The following is a 27,524-nucleotide window of genomic DNA, read 5'->3' as shown; positions in this document are numbered from 1 at the left end:
TAAACTCTAGAAGTAGAAAGCTGTGAGGCAAAGAAGGTCCCTAAATGAAGATGAAGTTTCCTCAAAACACTTGGTGTACTGACACTGAATGGTTACAGAGAACTGCCACCCCCTGGTAGTTGTTGCTGGAACATCCATGGGCTTTGACTCCAACTCTTCTGATCGCTTATAGGATGATGTCTACACTCGCCTTCATTGAACACCTTGCTACAGTGTTTTGTGAAGTGGCTGCTTCCACCATCTTGCTTATCTGACATTCAGCCCATTTCGCCATGGTCAGACCTCATGCATTCCTCAAGTGTGTAATGAGTGATTGTTGTGTCACATCTTCTGCCAGGCAGAAAGGTTACCATGTGAATACAAGCATTATTCCTACCCAGTTTCCAATCTGTTAGGGGAGAGACAGCCCTTAACCAAAGATGCACACAAATGAATAAATTACAGCTGTGTCAAAAAGAATGTCACATGGTGTTTTATAAGTGTGTGAGAGGGGCATTTGACCTAGTGGGAACAACTGGGAAGGCTTCCTGGAGGAGGTGAGGTTGGAGCTGAGAACTGAGCAGAAGTAATTAGGCAAATGAATGGCGTGTGCCGGGCTCTGGAGATATGAAGGAACAAGGTACATTTAAACTTCAATAATAATAAAAATCAGGAGCAATAGATATTGGTATGTAACACTATCTGAGTCATTATTAGGAGCCAGGCACTTGCTACGCACTTTGTTAAGCATCATCTCACCAAACCCTCCCATACCTGTGAGGCAGATAGCAGAGAGAGGCGGGCCTTATTGCTCAGTGGACAGAAGACTCTGGCACCAGACAGCTGGGTTTGAATTTCAGCTACATCACTTATAACCAGGAGATCTTGGGCAAAATTACTTTCATCTCTATTCCTAAGTTTCCTTACCTATAGAAGGGATAATCATAGTATTTATTAGGATTGTTGTGAAGAACTGATTGTGATTCAACATATAAAGCATTTAAAAGCATACCTAAGATGCGTTAGTCAACTCTTCATAGTTATTGGCCACTCCATCAGGGGTTGCTGCATGAGGAACCACCCCAAAATTTAGAGGCTTTGTACATTCGTAATTTCTCGTGATTCTAGGGATTGCTGATTTTGGCTGGACTTGGCTAATCTTGGCTGGGCTCTCTCACTTGTTTGGAGGTTGGCTGTGGGCTGTGAGCTGGCTGATCTACGATGGCCTCAGCTGGGATAACTCTGCTCTCCTCCACATAGTCTCTCCTCCTCCAGGAGGCTAGCCTGGGCTTGTTCTTTAAGGTGATGGCAGGAGTTCCAAAAAGAGGGAGTGGAAGTGTGCAATGCTTCTTGGGCTCAGAATTGGCACCCTGGCGCTTCTGCCAGATTGTGTTGGCCAAAGCAAATCACAAGGCCAACCTAGATTCAAGAGGAGGGGCGATCAACTCCTCCTCTTGAAGGAAGAATTACAAAGTTACATGCAAAATGTATAGACACAGGAGGAGAATGGGGGCCATTTTGTAACCACTCTACCACAGCTACTATAATACCTTATATATCTACCTCTCTCTACCTACCTGTCTGCCTACCTATCTATCTACCTATGTATCCATCCAACCATCCATCCATCTATCCATCCATCCATCCATCCATCCATCCATCCATCCGTTCATGCATCCATCCATCCGTTCATGCATCCATCCATCCCTCCATGCATCCATCCATCCCTCCAATCATCCATCCATCCATCCATCCATCCATCCATCTATCCATCCATCCACCCATCCATCCATGCATGCATCCATCCATCTCTCCATCCATCCATCCATCCGTCTATCCATCTACTCATCTATGGAAACAAAAGCCCCAAGAAGGTAAGAACTTGCTCAAGATCACATGACTGTTGAGTAGATCAATCCTAGATCTCTTTATGGCCAAACTTCAGGTCCTTAACCACCATACCAGACCACACTCCCTTCTTTACAATGTTTGTCTCTTCTTGGCTCAAGTTAAATCTCTCTTGAACTGAAAAAATTCAGAACCAGGTTCAAGAAGAAGGTATAATCTAGGTACACTTTGCTCCATATGAAGGATAAAGAATGAACTGCTTACATAACAGAAGAATTGTAAGAGACAGCAAGACAGCAAGCTCACTCCAGCTTTATTTTATAGAAAATAAACTCAGCATTGGCTTAAAAGCAAAAGTTTCATCTTTTAGGCTTTTTTTTTTTTTTTGGTAAAAATACCAAAAAAAAAAAGAAATCCTTATGTTCAGGAAGAGTGCAGAATGGCAAAAAAGCTTGTTGACAAATGCTTCCTGTTGTGGAATGCACCCCTACACAGACGGGCCTTCGAGTCCTTGCTCTGTTCCTTCAGAGATTCCTTGGCCCACTACCTTCTGCAAACAAATGAGTCTCTAAATCTCTTCACTTCAAGGTTTAACAGCTTTTTTGGAGAGGGATAAATACATCAGAATAAAAGCATCCAATGCGGCAATTAGTCCATTGGTTTTTACAAAGTATTACAAGTTGCTTAAATAAGGAATTTTTTGAGGACATAGAGCCAGAACCGTTTCTGGAATGTTGTACAGTGGCAGGGCCTTTTGCGAGTTTTTTAACCTGGTTCTGAAAGGAGTGGGTTAAAATGGAAGCACTGAGACATCACTAAAGAGAGAGGCACATGTACCCTCGTTACTGGTGACCTCAGAACAAAGCCCCTGGGCAAAGAACAGGGGAGAATGCTATTTCTTTGAAAAGCCATCTTGACAACCCAAGTCTGTTTGGCTTCAGCACCAAAGGCAGCTTTGATCTGCTAGCCAGTGTCCCTGCCGGGAAAAGGATTAGGGGAGCTTCCAGAGGCACGAGGCTGCCCCACATGCTGGATGGGCTGTGCTTGCTGCAGCTAGAAGGAGGGACAGAAGGGAAGTTTGGAAAGACGGGAGGAGAGAGACGGAATCCTGTCTTGTCTCCCAATATATGATTAGAGGCTTGTTTGGGATTTCTGGGCTGGTTTCGAAAGACAAGGGCAAGGTGATGGGCTTTCCTGGGCTCTGCAAAGTTAGCATTTGGGGCCCTTTAACTCCTTATGTCCTTGGTGTGAGCTGCCAACAATATAAGTCTAAGCCCATGGGGAATCTTTAGACAGGAGAACCTTCAAACAGCAAGGAGCCTGCTGGTTGGACTGCTATTGATGTCTGCAATGGACAAAGAAAGACAGGAAGACAGGGGTGATGTTCTTTCCTGTCTCAGCCTGTGTACATCAACTCACCTGGCTGGAAGATTCTAATCAGTGCTTTCAAACTCAAATGCACCTGAGGGTCAAGCAGGTAACTTAACTGAGCAATGTGGGCTGAGCGTCTTTTCCTGTTGTTGCCAGGTGTGCATGAAGCCTAAGTGTTGCCAGTTCCTCCCACGTTTAAAGAGAAGCTGGAAACCCAGATACTTCCCAGTTTTTAAAAATGGTTCCCATTCATAGCCATCTTTTAAGATACTGTGGGGCAAACAAAACCCATCTGTAGGCTGGGCTGAGCTCCATAAGGGAGAAGTTTGCAATGTCTGATATGTATAAAGGCAGAGGGCATGTGCATGAAGTCAGGTATAACCACTCACTGGAATAAATCCAAGGATGGGTCCAGAGAGACTCTGTGTCCCTGGAACAGGGCTGGCATCCCGTGGAGAGAGGTGGCATGCCTATTCAGTCTTACTCATTTCATCTGGAATAGTTAATAACAGACACTTTCTTCCCAGCTATGGAGTAAGGTGATGGTGACAGAGTGTCTTTGGTAATTAACGACTAAAAATCACTCTCTGCCCAAATGGGTCAAGATTATCCACGAATCTAAAGGATTTAGGAATAATTCCACGGTGGTGCATTTACTCATTATTTCTGAATAATATCGGGAAAATGATTTATCTCATTACTATTTTTCCTGACAAATGAATAAATAAGCAAGCAGAATCTCTGAGAGATGAGGAATCCAGGAAGCCCAAGGAGTCTGGCTTACATTTATTTATTTCATTAAACTTTTAAAATTTTCACACTGTTTGAGAATTAAAGAAAAGTTTTAAGAACAGTAAAAAGAATTCACATATACCCTTCACCTGGTTTCCTCAAATACTAAAATTTTACCATATTTGCTTTCACATATGTCCTGCCTTTCCTCCCCGTCCTCCCACTCCTGCTTTCTTCTCTCTCTCTTTTCTGAGCTGTTTGAGAGTAAGTTACAGACATAATACCACTACACCCCTAAATATTTCAGGGTGTATTTTTTAAAAATAAAGATAACCTCTCATATAACCATAGTACAATTATCAAAATGAGGAAATCAGCATTGATACGATATTATTAGCTACCTTAGAGACTTATTGCAACTTTTGCCACTTTCTCCAAAAGAAAATCTCAAGTCATGGGTTGCATTCAGTTTCTGTATCTTTAGACATCTTTTTTTCCACCAATCTTGAACAGTTCCTCCAACTTTCCTTATCATTCATGACCTAGACACTTATTAGGCCAGTTATTTCATAGAGTGTCCCTCTGATATTTCCTCGTGCTTCTATACAAATATGCAATTTTTTGCAGAAATGTTGGAGAATCCATGTGTTCTTCTTAGTGCATATTAGGGGGAACAAAATGCCTATTTGTCTTATCACTGGTGATGTAACTTTGATCACTTGGTTAAGATGTTGCCTGCCGGGTTTCTCCATGTGTAATTCAAAGAGCAACTTGGGGCCATCTTGTTGGAAGACACTTTAAGATTATGTGATCGTCTGGTAACTCACGAAACTTTCACCGACTAGTTTTAGCATCCATTTATGGTTCTTGCCTGAACCAGCCACTGCTGTGAATGTTGTCGAGCCTCAGTATAGATTATACCATAAGGAAGAACTTTCTTCTAAGGTTAGATACTCTATTCTATCACTATCAACTCATGGAGTCTTATTCCATTCAACGGTTTGTGATCCTTTACCATCATTTATTTTGATGCTTAAATTATCCCAGATTTATCCAGTGGGAGACTCTTCAAGCTGCTGGCTCTTGTGTCCTTTTGACATGTCCTCGTCTTTCTTAGGGCACTGCCTTATTGTCTGACACACTAAGATGTTCCAGATTATCTCGTATTTGGAATCAGACATTTCTCTAAGGAATCCTGCTTCCGTTTCATGAAGAATGGTATTTGGAAACCAATATCTGGGGGCTAGGCGTGCTTATTGCTACTGGCTGTCATTGCCTCTAAACCTCTCATTGGACAGAGCTGGGAAATGTATGTGTTTACATATACATACATACATGTGTATACATAACCTATATCTATATATTTATGTGTATAAAAACTCTGAGTCCATACTGATACCTCCAATCCCCTTATAACACACTATAGGTTTCATTCTTGCCTTCTCCCTTTCTAGGTTTTTAACTCCCTTCTCCTAGCTTCCATTTTTCACAATATCTATCTCGTTTGCTCAATCCTATAACATACAGAAAATACTTTCAGAATTGCTAATCCATATTTCTGCCCCTAACAAACTTAATGGTGGTTCAATATTTGTTTATGGTTCTTTTTGTCTTTAGCCTGAGGATTTATAATAAAAACATCTGTTTAAAACTTATTTGGATCAGTTCTTCCTCCTTCAGTGTGGTTTCGATATTCATGTGAAATAGAGTTAAGTTCTTTTGTTTCCATTTATAATCAATTTAGGCTTTTACTTCTTTTTGTTGGTGTTATTATTAATATCATGTGTAAAACATTAACATGATTACAAAAGGCACAACTATTCACAAAGGTACATTTGGCAGTGTCACCTCATCCCTTCTCTCCGTCCCCCATCCCTGTTCTCACTCAACCCCCATTGGTACCAATCTTCGAGATTCTGTTTTTTCCTTTCTGTATGTGTTTTACACAAATGAGCAGATGCATGTGTATTTACTAATCTCCCCTTCTTTTTACCCAAAAGTAAATATGTACTACACATATGCTTAAGTATATAAAGTAGTGTATACTGTAGACACTCTTCTACACTTTGCACTTAACAGTATATTCTTGAAACCACACCATATTGGTTCACACAGATCCTCCTCCTTTTTCTGCAGCTCAGAGTTCTCCACTGTGTGCACATACTATAGTTTATTCAACATTTCTGAACATATGAGTACATAGGTTGTGTCAAATGTTTGCAATTAGAAGCAATGCTGCAATAGATGACCATATGCGTATGTATTTTTGAATTGCCAGAGGTGTATCTTCAGCTAGGTTCCTAGAAGTGGGATTGCTGAGTCACAGGAAAATGCCTGTGTAGTTTTATCAGATATTGCCAAGTTCCCTTCCAGAAGACTTGTCCCATTTGTCATTCTCAGCAGCAATGCATCAGAGAGCCTGTTGCCTGTAGTCTTGCCAATTGTGTACTTCGTAATTTTTGCCAATCTGATAGGTAAGAAATGGTGTCTGTTTGTAGTTTTAATTTGTATTTCTCTAATTGTGAGTGAGGTTGCATACTTTTCATATATGGAAAGAAAATTTTAATATATTTTTGGTGAATTGTCAGTGCATATCCTTTGCCCATTTTTTCTCAATTTTTTTTAAATCTTTTCCTCTCAAAGTTCAAGATCTCTCTATATTAGGGACATTAGCCTTTTATCTGCAATACATATATTGCAAATATTTTTCTCCCAGCTTGTCGTTTTTCTTTTGACTTTATTATATTTTTTTGTTACGCAAAAGTTTTTAAAAAATTTTACATAGGTAAAGTTATCATTCTTAAAAAAATTGCATTTAGATTTTGAGTCATAGTGTGAGAGCTTTTTCTACACCCAGGTTTAGAGTAATTCATCCATATTTTTCTTTTATTACTCAGAATTTCATATTCTTACATCGAGATCACTGATCTATTTGAAGTGTGTTCTTGTGTATGGTGTGAGGTATGGATCTAATTGTACCTTTTTTCCAAATGGCTAGCCAGTTTTCTCAGCACCATTTAGGAAAATGTCTGTCATTGCCTCACAATCTGTGGTGCCTCCTTTATCACACACTAAATTTCCAGATGTCTGTGGGTTTATTTATGGACTGTTCTGTTCCATTGGTCTGTTTTTCTCCTCACGTACCAGTGCTATGAAATACGTTTTAAACTCACGCAAATTATTAATAACTCTACTCACTTGACCCCTGTATGTAACCTGCCAGCTTTCTGTTAGGTTGAACTATGTAAAACTGCCACCATTCAACAATGCTCAACCTACAAAAATCTCAGTTTCATATATTTCAACCTAATATAAGCATACAATTTGCAGAGCATGTCGAGTCATTTACTGGCTGATCCCAGAAGGAACGTGAAAATTCTAGCCCACTAGACCTCAGGATGTTTCTCATTTCTAAATTGCTTCTGGACCTAACGACTTCTAAGGAGCCCAGTAATAACCCCATCTCTGTCTTGGTCTTTTCTTTCTCTCCCCCTCTAGTGATAGAGGGCCGTGGTGTCACAGACAACATGCAGAGATTTTCCTCGCTGCCCCCTTACCTGCCCGTGAGCTACCACGTCCTCAGAGCAGAGACCTCCTTCTTCCTAAGGGAGTCCAACCAGGACGTGACGCGCAACTCCAGCCTGCAGACCAGAGTGGAGTCCTTCTTCACCTACAAAGCCAAGCGGCCTCCCATATTAAATGCCAGCTATGGGCCTTTTTCTGTGGAGAAGGTGGTGCCTCTGGACTTGATGTTGACTTCCAACCTTTTAGGCCCAACCAAGAAGTTTTCTCTCAACTGGAAACTGAAGGCCTCCGTCCTGCGGGACGAGATCTACCTGAGCCGGCCCAGGGTGCAGGTCCTGTTCCACGTCGTGGGCAGAGACTGGGACGAGCACAGCCCCGCCGAGAAGCTGCCCTGCCTGCGGGTCTTCGCTTTCCGGGAGACCCGCGAGGTGAGGGGCGGCTGCCGGCTGCAGGGGGACCTGGGGCTGTGCGTGGCCGAGCTGGAGCTGCTGGCTAGCTGGTTCAGCCCCCCCACGGTGGTGGCCGGGAGGAAGAAGTCGGGGGACCGGCAGGAGGGGAGCCCCGTGGAGCTCTACTACACCGTGCAGCCCGGGGACGGGCGAGGAGACTGTGCTGGTGGGGACATGAGGAAGGGCAATGCCATCCGTCCAGGGAAGGACGGACTGGAGGAGACCACGTCCCACCTGCAGAGGATTGGTGCCGTCAGCCTCTATCGGGCCCAGGACAGTGCTCAGCTCAGCGAATTGCGTTTGGATGGCAACGTGGTCATCTGGCTGCCTTCCAGGCCAGTCAAACAAGGAGACGTGGTCACTGCCTATGTCACTGTCGCCAGCAATTCCACTGTGGACCTCTTCATCTTGAGGTAGGTGCCCAGACTGGCCCGAAGTAGTCTTTGGTCCTAATGTGAGGCTGTATTTGATGCTTAGGATATATATTCAAGAAGAGTCCATCTTCACTACCTTCAGGGCCCCTCCGCCTGCCTCGGAGTGGAGGCCAAATTATGCACCTGCCTGCGTGCATTCAGCAGCTCCTCTTACGCTGTGTACTGGGGGGCAGGAGAAGGAGGCCAGAAATTCCACCCAAAAGAAGCAGGACTAAATTACTCACTCTCTTTTGACCTTGGGTTGTCATTGAACTTGGAGACAGATATGATTTTTCTTTAGCTTTGCATTCTTTTGTAGAAATGCAGATACTGGTTGCTTTAGTGAGAGTATATTTTCACAGAGCCCACATAGGCGTTATGATATCTCACTTTGGGTGTATATGTCTAAAAAGCCAAGGATAAACTCTTTTTAAAAAAAATTGGTGGGGTTAAGTGTTGCCAGGTAGCAGCTGGGAAAACCTCAGTTTGTGAGTACAGTTTAGCAACGAGTAAAGGAATCTGCCCAATGGAAAATTATCCCGCAGAGGTATTCCATCTCATAAAAATGAAAAAAAACTAAATTAAAACAACAACAGAATAACCCACCTACCATTACGACTGCTGGTTCCACAGATTGCACCAAAGTTTGAAGAGAGTTGCTCTGTCACTCTGTATAATGATTCTCAAGTTTGGTCCAGGAGTGCCTATTATCTGAGGATAATTAACACTGGGGGGAAAGCCACTTAAAGCAAATCCTCTTAAAATGTGGACCAGGATTACATAATAATGAAAAAGTGTCTGATTGAGATTTGTTTAAAAGATAAAGATGATAAAAATCGCCTTTGTTATATTATAATTAAGAAGGATTTAGGTTATAATTGCAGCTATGCTTTGGTTCCTTTTTAGAATAAAAAATTAATCACATGTTGAATGAGTTGCTTGGAAAAATATTTGCAAAACAGAGCGAGAGCATGTTATAGCATATTTCCTTTTTGTTTAACTTTTGTTGTATGACTAGAGTGGTCATTTTAAAAGGTTTTGATTGTTTATTTGTTTTTACAAAATGCATTCAGAGGTTTTGTTGACTTAAAAAGCAAATTCGCCTGTTATTTTATCTCAAAATGAGTTTTATTCTTATAAAAGAATTGCAATTTGGGATGTGCATGCTATGGCGAACCATAGGCAAATCTGGAAAACAAAGGAGAGGAGCTGCTTTTATAGAGAAAAAGGGGAAGTAGAGAGGGGCTGTTCCTAAGGAAAGTTCATGGGGGGAAAGCAACAGTTCCGGGCAGCAACAGCTTCTCATTGGCTGAGCTGCAGCGTTTCTCATTGACTGAGCTGTTGCCCGGTAGGGAGAGAAGTCTTCCTTCAGTAGTAAAGTAGTTTTATTTCCTGTGGAAGATGCTTTCTGCTTGGTGTCATCGAGCATGTGTGATAGGGTGTGAGAGCTCCCCCTGCAGGCCTTCCCGACTCCAGTTTAGTTCAAGTTTCTTTCATTCATTTCCTCAATTTCAATACATTTCTCAATACCTAAGTCCTTCAGACCTGAATAATTCTCTTCTGAAGTGTCTGTCTTGTCAGCAGCCTTACAATGTTTTCTTTCAATTTTTCAGTGGACTGAGTTTCCCTGACCCTCCTTTGACAGTGTGTTTGGATATGATGGAGGACTTTTACAACAGCGCATTCAGCGACGTTATGAAATCCTACATCTTTTACGAGATGTAAAGTTTGCCCTCCAGGGGTTCCCATCACGTTTGCAGTATAGGCCGGGCACCCGCTGACTTTGTGGTGAGGAGAGATAAACTCCCTGTCAGGCATCCATGACTTATTGGAAGTGTCTTAACCTTATAACCGAGGGTCCAGGATAGCAAATATTGAGATAAAAGGATCTGGATTTGCTTCCTTCTGCCTTGGATGGGGAAAGAGATGGATCTGGAAGGTTTGAGTTTCATTTTCACTGAGTCCCTTAGCACCCCTGGTTTCACGTCATTCCATCGTAAAACAAATATATCCGGTCCTGGCTCTTTGGACAGTAGATAGGGAACTGATAGCCCGGCTAACAAGTTTTAAAATCCCAGAGTCATAATGATCTTCCCTTTTGCACTTATCCTTGACTTCCCTTTCAGAAATGCAGGCTCTGTGGTCCACCAGGGGTGAGAATGAGTGAGTCACTGGGTCCCTAGGTCTAAGGTGCAATCCTTTAGCTGAAGGTGGGCTGCTCAGACCTGGTTCATTGGAGAGGAGATGTTCTCTGTATCGTTCATCACACACTGGTGGAGAACACAGGTCCTGCAGCCAACTGGCCTCAGTTCTGTTCCTGTTTCTTCCACGTCCTGCCTGTGTGACTTTAGGCAAGTCACCTAACCTCCGTGTGCTGCAGTTTCCACATCTCTAAATCAGATGTGATCACAGTCCCTACCGCCATAGCGTTGTGAGGATTCAGTGGGCTAATATTTATTTGTAAGGTGCTTATAACAGTGTCTGGCACATAAAAAGTACTTATGTGAATGTTGAATGTTACTAACAGGGTTGTTCTGAAACATCCATCAAAACTTCAATAAGCGTTGAATTCTATTTTAGCAGTAAGAGGACCTCGTGCCTTGCCTAAAACAACAGCTACCAGGTTTATTCTGAAAGCTGTATAGATTCTCATTTCTCCGTGATTTTGTTTAAAAAGCAAAATTTGTTTTTATAATGACAAGAGTTTCTGGAGCACAGAGGGTAATAACGACGTGGTTCTGGGTAGGATGTTGCTTAACGCTGTGAAGGGCAGCAGCCCTCTTTCTGCCTTCCTGACCTTTCCAACCGCAGATCAAAGTCCTAGGGAGAGAGGTGGAGGAGACCCAGAGTCAAGAATGACTCCAAGACATCGGGCATGAGGGACGCAGCTGCCGTGACTGGGATGGGAAGACTGGGAGAAGCAGGTTTTCCCTTTCCAGACAGCATATTTAATTTTAACTTAAAATTAATTTTAATTTTTAAATTAATTGTTTGAAGGGAAAAATATTCAGTAAGAGAATACAAGAGGAGGTGCGCAGAGGTGGAAGAAACAGTGGAGTTGTGTGAGGCTCACTGAAGCTTGGGAACCACCACTCTCTTCCAGTGAGGGCGACGGCTCCTGGAAACCACACTTCTCCAGCCACCTCCACCTACGGCTACTGGTGAGGTCACAGGAGGCATCCATCTGGCCCTGCACTGGGACCTTTCCGCTCCCGCTGAGAAACTCGTGGGGCCTTGCAGAGAGACTCTCCTGACTGTGAAATCCAGAGACAGTCTATCGCCACCTTGCATAATGGCTTCACTGATGAGGCGGTGATATTTGAAAATAGCCTGGACTTCCTGAGAATTTTTATAGGGCCAAGAGCATATATGGAAACTTGGCCTAAGCCTCCTTTACAAGATCGTTTTCGTAAATGATACTCTCTTCCACAGGCGAAAAGAAGCAGCCTGCATTTCGTTTGCAACTTCATGAATTTAATTCACTGACAACTTCTGCTCTAGGATCACATGACTTCCTGAGACTCAAAAGTCAAGGGGTGAAGGTCCAATCTTTGTTTCCTATAGTTATAATGTTATTGTAAATATCTATTTGAGAAAATAAGAAATAAAAGAGGGGCCGGCCCGGTGGCACAGTGGTTAAGTTCCGCACACTCCGCTTCAGTGTCTTGGGTTTGCAGGTTCGGATCCCGGGCGTAGACCTACACCACTTGTCAAACCCTGCTGTGGTGGCAACCCACATACGAAATAGAGGAAGATGGGCACAGATGTTAGCTCAGAGTCGCTCTTCCTCACCAAAAAAAAAATAATAAGAAATAAAATAATTACCAACACAAATGGAAAATGCATAACCAGATATGTTTTACAAATACTTGTGAGTATGCTGGTTCCCTGGGTCCAGCCCCTTGTCCCTTGGCATATGGCTTAGCACGTAGTAAGGCCCAGTAAACATTTATTGAATTAATATAAAACCAAATACTAAATATCAAACCTGTGTCAGAAATGTTCCTTTGCATGGATGTTTTCCTTCATGACTGACTGAGGCTTCTTGAAATAAATATCAAGATTCCTTATAGCAAGCATAGGTATTGTTCACTATTCTGAGGGTTTCCAAAATATTTTGACAATTGGGGTCGTCAGTCCTGAAAACTCCCCGTGGCCATCTCCACACGCTTGAAAGCTACCAATGACCCCGGGATGCCGAGGACGGTCCTTCTTCCAGACGCCTGTTTCCTCAAAGCCCCATTTGAAGTTGAGTTTGTGGAAGCACTCCCTGTGTGGGATCCAGGTTCACATTACCCCAAGCCACAGCTGTTAGGTAGATCCTTGACCTTGCAGGTCATTAAAGGGAAGAAGTGGGAGGCCATCGTGCCTCTGGCGTTGTCAGTAAGCAACTGAAACTCATTCCTAAAGAAGCAAAGGCGGTTCTCATTCATCCTCTCCCATTTAAAATAAGCTTGCCTAATTGAAATAAGTCATTCACAGGAACGGAGGGGGTTTGTTCTCCAGTTGTAACTAATTCAGAACCTTGAAACTCAACGACTGGAATTAGGGATGCAAGGAGGGTCACAGTCTTTCCTCACTTTGAGATTGCATTATGTTGCTCCCATGAGTTTATGCAGAGCAAATAGTCATGTCTCTGTGTCTCATGGTGAAGGAAGATGATTCGCTTATGGACTGGTTTAGTCTATGCTGGGCTTTCTCAACCTCGGTGCTGTTGGCATTTTGGCTCAGACAATTCTTTGCTGTTGCAACTGTCCTGTGCATGGAGGGATGTTTAGCATCATTGTTGGCCTCTACCAACCAGCTGCCAGTAGCCTCCTCTCTCCAGCTGTGACAGCCAAACTGTCTCCAGACATTGCCACATAGCCTTTGAGGGACAGAATCACCCCAACTGACGACCACTGATCTACGTCTTTGATGTTCAAAGAGTATAGACATCTGGATGGTCTGTGTGTGGATCTGGGTGGGAAAATGAAGAAATGGTGTGACTCATTCCTAGGCATGAGCAGCTTCAGATACTGGGCGTGAAGATGGTTCCTCGTCGTAAGTGAATATTCTTTAATTCAAGCCGACACCGTGTCTTATTCACCATCATGTCTTACTTTACCTGATAGCCAGCAACACGTACAGTACTGAGTACATAGTGGGTTAGGTCTTCAAACTTTCTTAATGGATCAAATTTAACTTGAAATGAGCTTCTATGCAGATCAATGTAAATTGGATTTATGGAGCATCATCTCTGTGCCTATGTCTAGGCTACTTGGCACAGCCTCTGTCATCACTGTGTACTCAATTACCAAACAGAACAATTCTTCTGAAATGTAAACCTGGTCATGTCACCCAAATGCTCAAATGGCTCCCATCTCACTTTGAAAAGTTACATCCTGTAATGGCCAATATGGCTCTACAAGCCATCCATTAGCTCTCTGGTCTCACCTTCCACCCCTCTCCTCCTTGGTTATTCATCCACAGCCCCACTGGTATCCTTACTGATTCCTCAAACATGCAAGCATGCTCCCACCTCAGGGCCTTTGCACTGGCTGTGTCCTTTGGCTAAGGTATGCTTCCCCTAGATAGCAATGTGGCTCACTCCTCCATCTCCTCTGAGTCTGTGCTTAAAGGTCAGTTTCTCAGAGTGGCTTTCCCTGTCCACCCTATGTGAAATAGCAAAATCTCCCTTCCCTGGCACTCTTGATCCCCCCTGCCCCTTTAAGTTTTCTTTTTTTTGTATCTGTCACCACCTGTCACAGCACATAGTTATTTGTCTCCCTTCTCCCAGTAGAAGCTTCATTTGTATCTCCAGGAGGGCGTGTGTTCTGTTCACTGCTATATCACAGCATCTAGAAGAGTGTCTGAGACACAGCAGAGTCAGCCAGTGTTGGTTGAATGAATAAATGACTCACGTGCCTCCAACCCCACCAACAGCTAACTGTCCACTCAGTACAATCAACCAAATATCGAAGGATCCAAAATATTTCAAAGATGATTGAGGAAGAGAGAAAACAAGTTACTTGGCATCCCCTGTCTTTGACCCCACACGTTTCTGGATTTCTGTGGCCCTCAGGTAGTTATCCCAGGTCCGGTCAGCCAGTGACCCAGCCACCAGGGCATCCCTCAAAGCTGGCTGCCCCTTCGGCACAAGTCACCCTCCACTAAACAAAAACAGAAACCTGCCCATCTCCTTTTCTGCTTGCTCTTCTGGGCCACGTGATGTTTCTCAAGAATAACTGATAATAGAACAGCAGTTCGTGTGACTGCTTTGCCCTTTGCTGGGTAGGTTTCATGTGCCAGGACTGATAATGGAGCCTTCAGGGCCTAAACCCTAAGAGATGACTTTTCTTTTTTAAGTAAAACACTGTGAAGTAGGGAGATAGTCCCCCCAGAAGAATAAAGAAGGAGCAGGAGAGAGACTGCTCTCTGCCACGCATCCAGTCTTGAACATCTCTTGCTTTGTAGAGTCAGGATCACAGAATAGGGGAGCAATGAGGTGCTGTCAGCTCTGGTGCAGAGAGGGCGTTCCGTTCCTTCCCAGCTGTTGGAGGTGGGACCTACTGATTCATTAGTTCTGTTCCTGTCTGACGGGTGGGTGTATGCACAATCGTTATTGTTAATAACTAATGTTCCCCCAACCAAATCAACTCAACGTTGTGTTTTGCTTAACAGCTGCAGTCTGTTCCCAGCATCTTCCAATAAATAAATAAAAAGGATAGAGAGGGAGGCAAGGAAGAAGCTTTTAAAGAGATGTGCTAAAGTGACTTCATATGCAGGAATGTTGAGAGACGTATTTTTCCAAGCAGAGGAGATTCGTAGGTGGATTCATTTCTAGAACCTGAATGTACAGGGAATTCAAGTAGAATTCAAAGTCTGGCTCTCACCTCCTGTAAAAGGGTTTTGTGAAGTTATTCTTTTACAGGCAAACATAGTCCCCAACCAGCAGGGGCAAAGGGCAGGGCCATAGGTCCCCAGTGCTGGGTGGGTGGTGGGATATGTGGAACATGTCTCTCCTAGTAGACTCAAACCAGTAATGGACTTTTACAACTGAGTCTATTTATACTGAATTATACGCAAAATATACACAAATACACAAATGTTCATAGCAGCATTATTCATAATAGCCAAAACATGGAAACAACACAAATGTCCATCAAAATGTGATCTACCCATACAATGGAATATTATGTGGCCATGGAAAGGAAGGAAGTACTGATACATGCTACAGTGTGGATGACCCTTGACAACAAGATGCTAAGTGGAGGAAGCCAGACACAACAGACCACAGATTATATGATTCCACGTGTGTGAAATATCTGGAACAGGCAAACCCATGAAGACAGAGGGTAGATGAGTGGTTGCCAGGACCCAGTGAGCAGGCCAGTGGGGAATGATTGCTAACGGGTATAGGGTTTCTTTTTGGGGTGATAAAAATAGTCTGGAGTGAGATAGTGGTGACAGTTGCACAACTTTGTGAATATACCGAATACCACTGAATTGTATACTTAAAAAAATAAACAACAACAACAAAAAGATATCCCAAGAGATGATGTGTGGCACAGAAAAGATTGTTGACTTTGACCTTCCTTTATTGCCCTGAACTAACCACACCAGGGGCCGGCCCCGTGGCTTAGCGGTTAAGTGCACGCGCTCCACTACTGGCAGCCCGGGTTCGGATCCCGGACGCACACCGACGCACCGCTTGTCCGGCCGTGCTGGGGCAGCATCCCACATACAGCAACTAAGAAAGATGTGCAACCATGACATACAACTATCTACTGGGGCTTTGGGGAGAAAAACGAAAAAAAATGGTGGAGGATTGGCAATAGATGTTAGCTCAGGACTGATCTTCCTCACAAAAAAAAAAAGAAAAAGTGATTGAAGCAATTTTTTAAAAAACTGTAGTCTACTGAAACTTCTTCCATCAAGTGACCAAATGTTTAGCTGCCTTTCCTACACTTAACAATATTCTTAGGATCTTGCCAGGATGAACCTTTTGCGCTGATACTAAAGTATTTATTATACTTTGTGCCATGTCACATTTAGAAGCCACTTAACATTTTTGATTAATGAGAAAGGCCAAAGCAGGGACCGGCTGGCTTAAATCAGATGTGTAGGTGGAAGGAGGCAAACTTAAATGCCGATACCAGCTAGCCAGGGAATACAGGGGAGTGGAACTGTAAGGGGGACAGTGCGTGCTAAGAAGTGACTTGTGAGGGCCTTAGCACGCCCCCATAATCTCATTTAGTCAAGCCCCAAACCGCCCCGGATTAACACATAATCTAGTAAGAACAGTATGTTAGTTATGTAAACACAGCACTGAAACAAGCTCCCCGCCTCCGCACAGTGGCCAGTCTGATGCCCACTCCACCATGGAAAGGATGGAGCCACCATGGGTGGAGACGGCAGCAAATGGGGCTCCCGTGCCTTTTCTAAAGGGAGTGGCCGCTCCTCAGCTCCCAGCAATTGTTGGGGACCAACAAGACCACTGCAACCAGATTTAGTGGTTTTGAAGAGAAGCTGAAAATGTGGGCTTTTAAGCACAATCTTTCCATGTATGAATGTGGACCACAGAATCACTTGTCAGCCGTCACCGCGCAGGCCCAGAGGACCCGATTGTGTCTATAGGCTGCAGAGTTGTGTCTCCTGATCTAAGTCACGGCTCAAAGCAGAAGAATGTATTCGTTTCCTAGGGCTTCTGTCACAAATCTCTCCAAGCTTGGTGGCTTAAAACAACAGAAAATTTATTCTCTCACGGTTCTGGAAGCCAGAAGTTGAAATCAAGGTGCTGACAGGGCCGTGTTCCCTCTGCAGGCTCCAGAGAAGAATCCTTCCTTGCCTCTGTCTAGCTTCCGGCGGCTGCTGGCCACCCTTGGTGCTCCTGGGCTTGTGGCTACATCACTCTGGCTTCATATGGCCTTTCCCTCTGTTTCTCCTCCATGTCTGTGTATCTCAAATCCTCCTCTCCTTTCGCTTTTAAGGAAACCAGTCTTTGGATTTAGGACCCACCCGAATCCAGAACAATCTCATCTTGAGATCCTTAACTAGTTACATCTGCAAAGACTCTATTTCCAAATAAGGTCACATTCTGAGGTTCTGGATGGAAATGAATTGGGGGAGGGGGCACTCTTCAACCCACTACAGAGAGGACGGACCACCCGATGTATTTCAGAGCCTTCCACTGTGTCATCCTTGGTTTGCATGGCTACATGCCCCTTGGCAGCTCCAACTGATGTTGCCTGTGGTGGGAAAGCAAAGCTGTGAATGGGAATGTGTGCCTTGGCCATGTGGAGAATAAGCCCTTCTCTGCCGGGTGACTCTAGACCTGCACTCTCAAATCCATTCCTCTAATTACTGAGCACAGCCTGTGCGTGTGCTATTATAATTTAATTTCAGGGAGTGTTTTTTTTTTTTATCCCTTTTATGTCTGAGGATATGAAAAACCCTCAAAGGCATTTTCCAGATACCCGACTGGCCCTAGATAATTGTTGGCTCTTCATTTCCAGCCGGGCATCAATCCTTAGGGTCAAGTGGAGTCCTCAGGAGCGACTTGACTCTTCCCAGACTCATCATGAGGAGGAGACGCTAAAACACATTCATGTTTGCATTGACTGCAAGTTTGGAGTTAATTCAGAAAATTCTGGAAAATTCATTTTCCCACACTCTGTCTAAAATTCATTTCCCCTGTTGGATGTCTCCAAAGAAAAGGTTTGTTTTCATTTTCTTCAGCTTGTCATTTTAAATGTATTCTTCTGGAATGGAGAAAAGGAACAATTTTCTTTCTGCTTGGGAAGAAGTGAGGAAATAATGTTTCCTGCCCAGGGCCCCTCCCCAGCTCCCCACAACACATCTGGGTTGCCAGGCAGCCCGGCTTCGGTGAAACATCGGAGAGCGATTTTACTGTTGTGGGAAACATTTAAACATAAAATTGACTCTAGCTCTGTGAAAAGAGAAGGGAGCCAGAGCCCTCCTGACCGGAGCCTGGCCTCTTTTGTTCCACATTCTTTAACCCATTTAAAAGTCATCTTGGTTTTCGAGTCCCCAGATCACAGCTTTGTCTATTGCAAACAGTTGAACACATGCACAAGTGGACCTGTGACACACAGTCCCTTTCTGTGTGGACATTTTTGGAGAGAAGAGGCAGGCTAAGGGGGAGAATAATAATTGCAGTGAGAGTGTTGGGTATGCCAGTATTCAGCATACTGGGGTATTTTTAAGTTACTATTTGCTGCCCCTTGGTTTGGTATCATCTCATTACTCCTGGTTCCTAAATATAGGAAATCTGAAGCACTTATTTCTTGCAACCCCAAGAGTTATTAGCTGGATGAAAATCTTGGGTAGGGGAAGAAAGCCTACTGGTTTCCAAAGCATTCTGATTGCATTCCCCCTGTTCAGAACCTTCCTTGGAATCTCACTGCTGTTTTCCCTCCCATGTCGTGTGTCCCTAGAGAAGCTGAGTATATTTTCTTGTACTTATTAGTCCTTTGTGCTTTCCCCATGGCCAGGTGGGCTTCAGTCCACTGTCAGAGGGATGATGCACTTTACTATTCAGAAAGCAGGGGTCCTAGAAGTGAGGGCATCAAGGACAGCAGGAGGATGTGGTGTAGGAGGGGATAGAAGCGGGGAAGGAGGCGGGCTTGTGGATCTCAGGCCCAGTCACTGGTCATTTCCCCCGTTGAGCCCAATGACCCAGTTTTCTTGTTGTGCCTCATTACCTCACCTCTCCCATGGCTGGAGTCCCATTGTCCTCCTTCCCCTCTCTCCTCCATGGTGGGATCCATGTTCTCAAGGCCTGACCTTGCTACCTTAGTTTAACTTATGTCAACTAGGACTTTCTTCCTCCATCGTCTTACCTTGAGAGCATCTAGCTGGAGAAACCAGCATCCCCAGATATGGACGGTGGCTGTCACTCAGGTGGAACCACTTGTGAGAACAACATGTAGAAGAAGATGGAGACCGTATGTCACATTTCCCTAAGATACCAGCATCCGTTGCATTTTGTTTTAGTATTGTGATCACGTTGGACACGCCTTCCTGAAGAGGTCTTCTCTCTTTTTGAGTTTTTCAGAGGAATCTTTAAAAAATAGAATTTGCTGCAACAACATAAGGGAATGAACAGCGTTTTCAGAGGCTCTTACCCAGTGCTACCTGGATCACACCTGTTGCTCCTGAGAATCAAAATCCTGGCTCCTCCTGGGACGACTGGTTGGATGTCCCCATTGGGCTTCTAGACGATCATATTTGCGTAGTGGTTGGCAAGTCATTCATATACCATACAATCCTCTCCACAACCCATTCTGGGATTCAATCTGTCTCCCTCCGTCATTCAGCTTCCTTTCTTACATGTTGTTATAATTCTCCTGCTGGCTCTCTATATGGTGACTCCCAGTGGTCCACAGCGGGTACCATGCTTAGAGTTTCATAGTGGACTTCCCTACCATGAAATACGACCTTGCACCCATTAGAATGGCTACTATCAAAAAAAAAAAAAAACACCCCAAAACGGAACATAACAAGTGTCAAAGAGAATGCAGAGAAATTGGAACCCTTGTGTCCTGTTGGGGGAATGTAAAATGGCACAGCCACTGTGAAAAACAACATGGCAGTTCCTCAAAAAACTAAAAATAGAATTACCATGTGATCCAGCAAGTCCACTTCTGCATATATACCCAAAAGAATTGAAAGTGGGGTCTCAAAGAGATACACCCATGTTCATAGTAGCATTACTCACAGTAGCCAAGAAGAGAAGCAACCCAATGTCCATAAGTAGACAAATAGAAAAGCAAACTGTGCTGTATGCATACAATAGAATATTATTCAGCCTTAAAAAGGAAGGAAATTCTGACATATATGCTGCAACATGGATGAACCTTGATGACATTATACTAAGTGAAATAAGCCAGACACAAAACGACAAACACTGTATGATTCCACTTATATGAGGTACTTAGAATAATCAGAATCATAGAGATGGAAAATAGAATTTTGGTTGTCAGGGTTGGGGGGATGAATGGAGGGGTTATTGTTTAATGGGGGCAGAGTTTTAGTGTTATAAGATGAAATGAATTATGGAGATGGATAGTGGTGATGGTTGCACAACGTTATGAGTGTATTTAATGCCACTGAACCGCACACTTAAAAATGGTTAAGATGGGGGGCTGGCCCAGTGGCGCAAGCGGTTAAGTGTGCACGCTTCGCTGCGGCGGCCCGGGGTTCGCCGGTTCAGATCCCGGGCGCGCACCGATGCACCACTTGTCAAGCCATGCTATGGCAGTGTCCCATATAAAGTGGAAGAAGATGGGCACGGATGTTAGCCAAGGGCCAGTCTTCCTCAGCAAAAAGAGGAGGATTGGCAGATGTTAGCTCAGGGCTGATCTTCCTCACACACACACAAAAAAAATGGTTAAGATGGTATATTTTATATTATGTATATTTGACCACAACGACAACAAAAAATTTTTAAGCGGACTTCTCCTTTATATTAGATCAAAAAAATGTCCTGGAATTGAGTCTCCTTGGCTTGGTAGGGGCCACTTACCCAACCCTAATTCATTTATTGTGACTACCAAATTTAAACATGCTTATTTACCAGTCTACCCTTAGACTTGGACTTGATGGATTAATCCTACCAAAAACTTGTTGACTGAAAGTATAGGCAGAGTTGTTGACAAAGGGAAAATTGAAGTGTATGTACTAGAAGGAGGATTTGTATATCGGGCAGGAAAGAGCAGTAGATGTCCATCACGACAGCATAGTGGTGGAGGTATGACCTCCAGAGAGGGATGATTGAATTCAAATCCTGGACCCATGGTTTCCAAGCTGTGCAACCAGGACAGGTTCCTCAACCTCTCTGTGCTTCAATTTCTATATGAGGATAGTAATAATAGCACCTACTTGTACGGTTATTGTGAGGCTTAAATGAGATAGAATTTTAACATATGCTTGGCACATATTAAGCATTTAATACATATTAACTTTATTATTATTATTGCTTTAGTATTATATGTGTTTTTCCTGAAGTTACACAGAGAGGACATTGTAGCCACTCTAGGTTGAGAGGTGCTAATTGCAGCTGCAAGTATTCTAACAATGAACTCCTGTCTTGACATCCTTTAGGAGGAGGGACGTCATTGCTTTCATTCAGGTAAACCAGGGTTCTCAAACAGGGGTCAGGTTTACCCCCATTCCAGGGGACATCTGGCAATATCTGGAGACATTTTTGGCTATCAAAACTGGGGAGGGAGTTTCTACTGGTATCTGGTGGGTAGAGGCCAGGGTTGATGCTAAACATTCCACAATGCACAGGACAGCCTGCCTCCCCAACAAAGATCTTGCAACCCAAAATGCCAACCAGTAATGCTGAAGTTGAGAAACCCTGAAGGAAACGAATGATTGGTCACCAGGGGCATTGTTACAGCCATAGGTTATAACCAGTTGTCTCTGTGGCTTAAAAGGCGAGTGTGAAGCTCAGGGAATCAGGAATGTACCCAGGAACACGTGGTGAGTGCCGTCTGTTGGGAACTGAAGGGCTTTGCCTGACAATGGAGGAGCTCTGTTTCTTTGAAATGCCCCTCCCAGATGTTGGCAGCAGATAATGTGGCAATAAGCCATTGAAATCAAGGCCAATTTTCATGTTTACCAAAGAGTAAGGATGTAATCTAGTTAGTTTATACTTTGTGATAAGTATATCTTAATATCCCTTCTTAAAAAAAAAACAAGAAAGAACAGGCTTTGATAAGATCAGAGAGGTACGTTCAAAGAGGGAGCCCATCCTTGATACCACATCAGCAGGAAATCTATCACACTTCAATTACGATTCATTTCATTAGCTGCTAATGAGCACTTCCCAGAACAGGCTCCTTAGGCACGTGACTGGCTCTCAAAATGGATAGATCAGTGTCAGTGTTTCCGAGATGGAAGAACTAAATATTGAGTCCAGCTGACAAACCCAATTATGCCATCCTGAAGTGCACAGTGGGGAGAGGAGAATCGAACATGGTGGCTGCATTCAAGTGGACAATGGGAAGGTGCCATTTTTACTTAGCTGAGCTGTTGGCTGTAGGGTGGGGGAGCAGCTTGGTCTCCTTCTCAGTAACCACTTGGTCTACAAAGTCTCTACAGAGCTCAAGACCATTTCTCCCCTCCCCCCCACCACGTTCCTGGTTAACCTACTATGGGAATTTAATCGTCCATCAGCCCACCTTATGTTGGGGGATAACACTTGGATATAATCAGCGATATTTTCATCCCACTGTGCCTCTCCTTACACCATGGCTCTTCCCAAGATTCAAGCCATAACAAGAACATGTTATACTGATTTCCATCAGGAATGGGATATCCTGGCACAAACAGAAAACAAGAGAGTGAAACCCTTAGCTTTGGATTTGGACAAGAAATTTGGAAGACTCTTATCAGGTCTGTTCCTACTCCAAAATGTTAGCTCAAGTTTTCCGAAACTGAGGGTAAAGTGAGAAAGAGCCACAGATGGGAATTGGAAGGACTTAAATGTTGATGGGAACCTAAAAGGATTCTTGAGCTCTGAGAGATATGCCTGGGAAGTTTGGAAAAGCAGAAAGCAAAGGATATCTTTTCTCTATCTCCAGATAAAAAACAGAAAACAGCCAGATTTAAAGTCCTCCTGTGCCCAGCAGGGAGGGAACAGCAGTAGGCTGGAAGTGATGAGACATCTGGGCAAAAAGGCCTCAGCCCCATGCCATTTCCCATATTTTCTGTGCAGTGTAAGGGACAGAGAAGCAACTGGGAGAGAATGCTGGCTTTGTTGTCAGAATCAACAAGGCGCATTGGTGGACTGCCTGTCAAGTCACTCTGTTGATTTGGAAATTTTCCTTGGACACCTGTGTACCTGGATAGCAACACAGACAGGTGCAGATGCTAGTGTGGCCCCAGGCCCCAAGGACTGGATGCCCCACTCACCCTCAACTCCCAAAGAATGGACATGTGCCTCTAGGGATGGGCGTCCATCAGCAAGATCGCCTTCAGCCGCAGTGAGCAGCTCTAACCAAGAGTAGTTTAAACCCCGGGTTCCCTACCTCGAGTGGGCATGAGGGTCACCTAGAGGACCTTTACAACACGAAGTGCTGGACCCCCTCCTAGAGTTCCCGATTCAGTAGAGTTTCTGGTTCCGTAGACGTGGAGTTGGGCCAGAGAATTTATATTTCTAACAAGTTCCCAGGAATTATGGGTTGAATTGTATCCCTGCAAAATTCCTGTGTTGAAGTCCTAGCTCCCAGGACCTCAGAATGCGACCTTATTTGGTAATAGGGTCATTACAGATGTCATGAGTAAAGAGTAGTCCCCCTGGGGTACAGTGGGCCCCTAATCCAGTGAAACTCATGTGAAAATGAAGGCAGAGATCAGAATGCCAGAGAGTGCCAGCAAACCACCAGAAGACTTCGGAAGAAACCAAATCTGCCGATTCATATATGAGATATGAGATTCATATATGGAGACAGACAGACAGAGACACAGAAGCAGAAGCAAAAGCACGCATGGCCAGATTTCAAAGTCTGTCAATTTAGGTGAAGATTAGACAGGCATTTATGATGCTATTCTTTTAATTTTTCCACAGTTTTAAAATTCTTTGAAAAAAGAAACATTGTGCGAATCCTACACTAATCCAATTCAGTCAGAATCTCTGGGGATGCACTTGAGATCATCAATATTTTTTAAAATCTCCAGGTGATTCTGATGAACAGTCAAGATGGAGACTCCCAGCTGTAGGCTCACCACGTCTCCAGCCTCGTTTTGCATCCCTCTTTCTACTCTCTCTGTACTAAAGCCTTGCCTTCTTCCTGTTGCTACACAAAAAGCTCATTCCCAGCTCATGGCCTTGGCACCTGCTGTTCCATCTGCCTGGAATGCTCTTTCCTCTCTCTTCACTAAGTGGGCTCCTTCTAGTTATTCAGGACTTGGCTCACATTGGTTCTGCCCCCTGTTCACCTTCCTCCAAGCCAGATATGAGCTCACCCTCCTTCACGTTCTCTGTAGCTTTCTGTTCCTACCACTCTTTCGTCATGTATCATCTTTGCACTATGCTATTGGATTTGCAAAGGTGGACATACCCCTCGGTGCTACATTCCTAGCTATGTCTGTGTCTCTGCATTCCCCACAGCAGCTCAAGGGGCCTCTTCTCAGGTGGAAGGTCCATGACACAATTAATGATGACAGTAGTGGGTGGTAAGGCCCTGGGTCTAGGGTGATCTTGTGACTGCATGGGAAGCTTTTATGGTTCGATAAAGAAGCCCCTGGTTTTTGTAGGCAGGGAGCGAGCAGACTGGTAACGAATTAAGTGAATTTTCAGATTTGTTGTCATTCCCTGTTAATGACAGTCATAGTCGTTCTAAAAGGGATTTGTGGGGCCTAAGCATGGTATAACCTTAGGTCCGGCTTTCACGTTGGGCCACATTCAGGCACTTGACTCTTCTTGGAAGAAATAATCTCAACTCTTCTTTGACAAAGATAGTGGCAATAAAGATCTTTCCTCTTTGTCAGAGTGAAGGCATGACAACCCTCGTGTGGTCCCACCTTCTTGGCACAGACAGTATTTGCTGAGGTTTCTTTCATTCTCTCCCCAGCTGCACTTGAAATGTAGCTCCTGTGATTAACTCTGCTGAGCAAAGACCATTAAGAAGTGGTCTTAAGTCAACACCCAAAGAATTCATTAAGAAATTATATTTTGGAGCCAGCCCGGTGGCGCCAAGCGGTTAAGTGCGCATACTCCACTGCGGTGTCCCGGCATTCACCGGTTCAGATCCAGGGCACGCACGTACACACTGCTTGTCAAGCCATGCTGTGGCGATGTCCCATATAAAGTGGAGGAAGGTGGGCATGGATGTTAGCCCAGGGACAGTCTTCCTCAGCAAAAAAAAAGAGGAGGATTGGCAGATGTTAGCTCAGGGCCGATCTTCCTCACGCACAAAAAAAGAAATTATATTTTTTTCAGTCTGACAGAGATAGGGGAGACTAAAAGGAAGAAATTTAAAAATTGTACAGAAGCTTAAAGGCCATTATATCAGGCTCTCCCTCCCTTGAGGCTAATTGAAGCCACTAAGAGCATTACTCAGAAAAGAATGAAAAGTTACCTGTATCTGGAAAAGCCTCATACAAAATTCTGAAATTCAGTCGCCTGGCATCACTGCTCCATCCTTCATTCTTGAACTGTCTCCAAAAAGACAGGCATCAGGCCTGTTGCTATGGAAATTGTTGACTTTTTTTTTTTTTTTTGCATAAGAAAAGTTAAGAAAATGTTGCTTTAAAAAGCACCTACAACTGTTTTCCTTGCCTCCACATTTCTGTCATTTTGGCCATCTAATTTGAACAGCTCAGAGATATGCAATTCTGAACTGCATTGAACAAAGAAACGGATTAAAAGAGAGGGGCGCAATTTATAAGATTCAAGTGGCCTGTTTTCCCCTCTCACTCCTTCTCCTAAGGTTGAGTATCTTAGTTCATTGCCGTTCTCTCTGCCATTTCACTAAGAGCTTTCAAAGCCCTGAGTAAACGTGGGGCAGAGCCATCCCACTTTGTGATGTGACAGGTGTTGGTATTTAGGATGTGATGCCTTGGTCCTGGGGCACTCCCTATCCAGAGAGAGGGCAGGAGCTGTGGAGCAGGTGTTCCCTTGGAAAGCTGGCGTGTCGGGTGGGGAGACGAGCTCTCTTCTCCAGTTCTTCCTTCTGTCCCTGCTCTAGCTGGCAGCAGCCAGCATCCGTGTGGCCGCTGCTGAGAAACGCTTCCCTGGCTGGTGTGTGAAGGACTCGCCCTGAGTGCTTGGCGTTCGCAAACTCTCCAGAGAGAGTGTCTCTCTCAGTGTTCTGGCACTCGCTGCAAGGTCTGTGTGGAATAAGAATGAACCCTCCATAATTGAGTAAATGATGATTAAAAGCCCCCCTGGGGATTTTACACCGGCTTCTAGAATGTTCTGCCTTCAAACACAGCCAAACTCTTGTTTGTAGAACATGAAAGGAGAGGCCACAAAACACTAAAGAACCACACTAATTGAGCCATAATGAATGTGAGATGATTAATCTCTGTCATCATCAAAGCCGCTGACAACTTCGTAATACTGCATCTTCCTGCATATCCTTTTTCCCCCCTAACGCTATGAAAAATAAGAAGCAAAGGAGGACTGTGTGAAATGGTTAGTGATCCAATATATATCTTTGGTCAAAATTATTGCCCTCTCGAATATGTTAAGGTAACTCTGCTTTCAACAGATCGAATGCATGATTCTGCCCACTGCCCAAGGTGAAATCATCACCAGTTCCAGAGAAATCAGACTCACAGGGCAGTGACATGGTGGGTAGACCCTACCTCAGTCCTTCTGGGGAGGTTATTTGCTGAGCTCCAGTCTCAGAACTGAGAAGTTCTGGACCCCGGGCCGTGAGGGATGCAGACAGACTTGTAGCCTTTTGGGTGCGCGAGCTGCAGACGAAAGATGGGTCTCGATTGGGATGCGAGACACTCAATGCTCTTATACCAGCCAACACCGAGCATCCTCTCTCCATGATGAAAGTCCAGCAACTCATCCTGGAGACCACCATTGAGGGGTACTAAAATCCCCAGATCATAAGATGCCCCTTCTTCCATTTTCCTAGAGGCGTTTACATTTCTTCATCTCATTCATATAATCAACTATTTAGCAAATGTCTATTGACTGGGCGCAGTAGTCACCATGAAAGAAAACAGCATGGTGTTCAGCACTTTAAGTAGATTAGCTCCGGAGACGTCTGAATTCTGAGGCTGTCTCGCTCCTGATGGCTCTGCACCCACCATTGCATTAGGTGTGGTGCCCGTGCTCCAGAGGGTCCCGGGCAATTATGCCACTTCTAGCCACACTCAGTCCTTACTTAAGATGTAGTAAGAAATGGCCTTTGTAAAATTAAAAGGCCTGCTGATACCTTCATAGTTTGCTTCTGGGGACTGATTGCACTACTGTTCTCTAAAGAGTGGTTCCGTAACAGCATATCTCAATGAACAAAGCGCATGTGGGACACAAATGTCCCAGGTCTAGGAGCCGATGTGGCTCTTTCCACCTCCGGTCCTTTAACAGTGCCCTCTTGCCAGGACTGCATACAGTGGATAGGAGGGAGCCCGGTGCCGCTAGGAAAGGAAGAACAAACGTTTATAAAAGAAGGATCTACATTTGATTCCTGGATTCGCATATAAGAGATGCACCCGGGGATATGCTGATAAA

At 44.2% G+C, this 27,524-nt stretch overlaps 1 protein-coding gene across 1 annotated transcript in view; it reads left to right on the top strand.

Moving 5' to 3' along the window:
• TMEM132C (transmembrane protein 132C) overlaps positions 1-27,524 on the top strand; it is a 356,987-nt gene that overhangs the window by 110,821 nt on the left and 218,642 nt on the right. The window contains exon 2 of the mRNA XM_058531234.1: positions 7,429-8,317. Coding sequence (XP_058387217.1) covers positions 7,429-8,317 — 889 coding nt within the window. The remainder of the gene's footprint in view (positions 1-7,428; positions 8,318-27,524) is intronic.

The sequence above is a fragment of the Diceros bicornis genome, chromosome 35, assembly GCF_020826845.1.
Source record: "Diceros bicornis minor isolate mBicDic1 chromosome 35, mDicBic1.mat.cur, whole genome shotgun sequence".
NCBI lineage: Eukaryota > Metazoa > Chordata > Mammalia > Perissodactyla > Rhinocerotidae > Diceros > Diceros bicornis.
The sequence above is the reverse complement of the archived record's forward strand: the minus strand, read 5'-3'. Positions and strand labels throughout refer to the sequence as shown.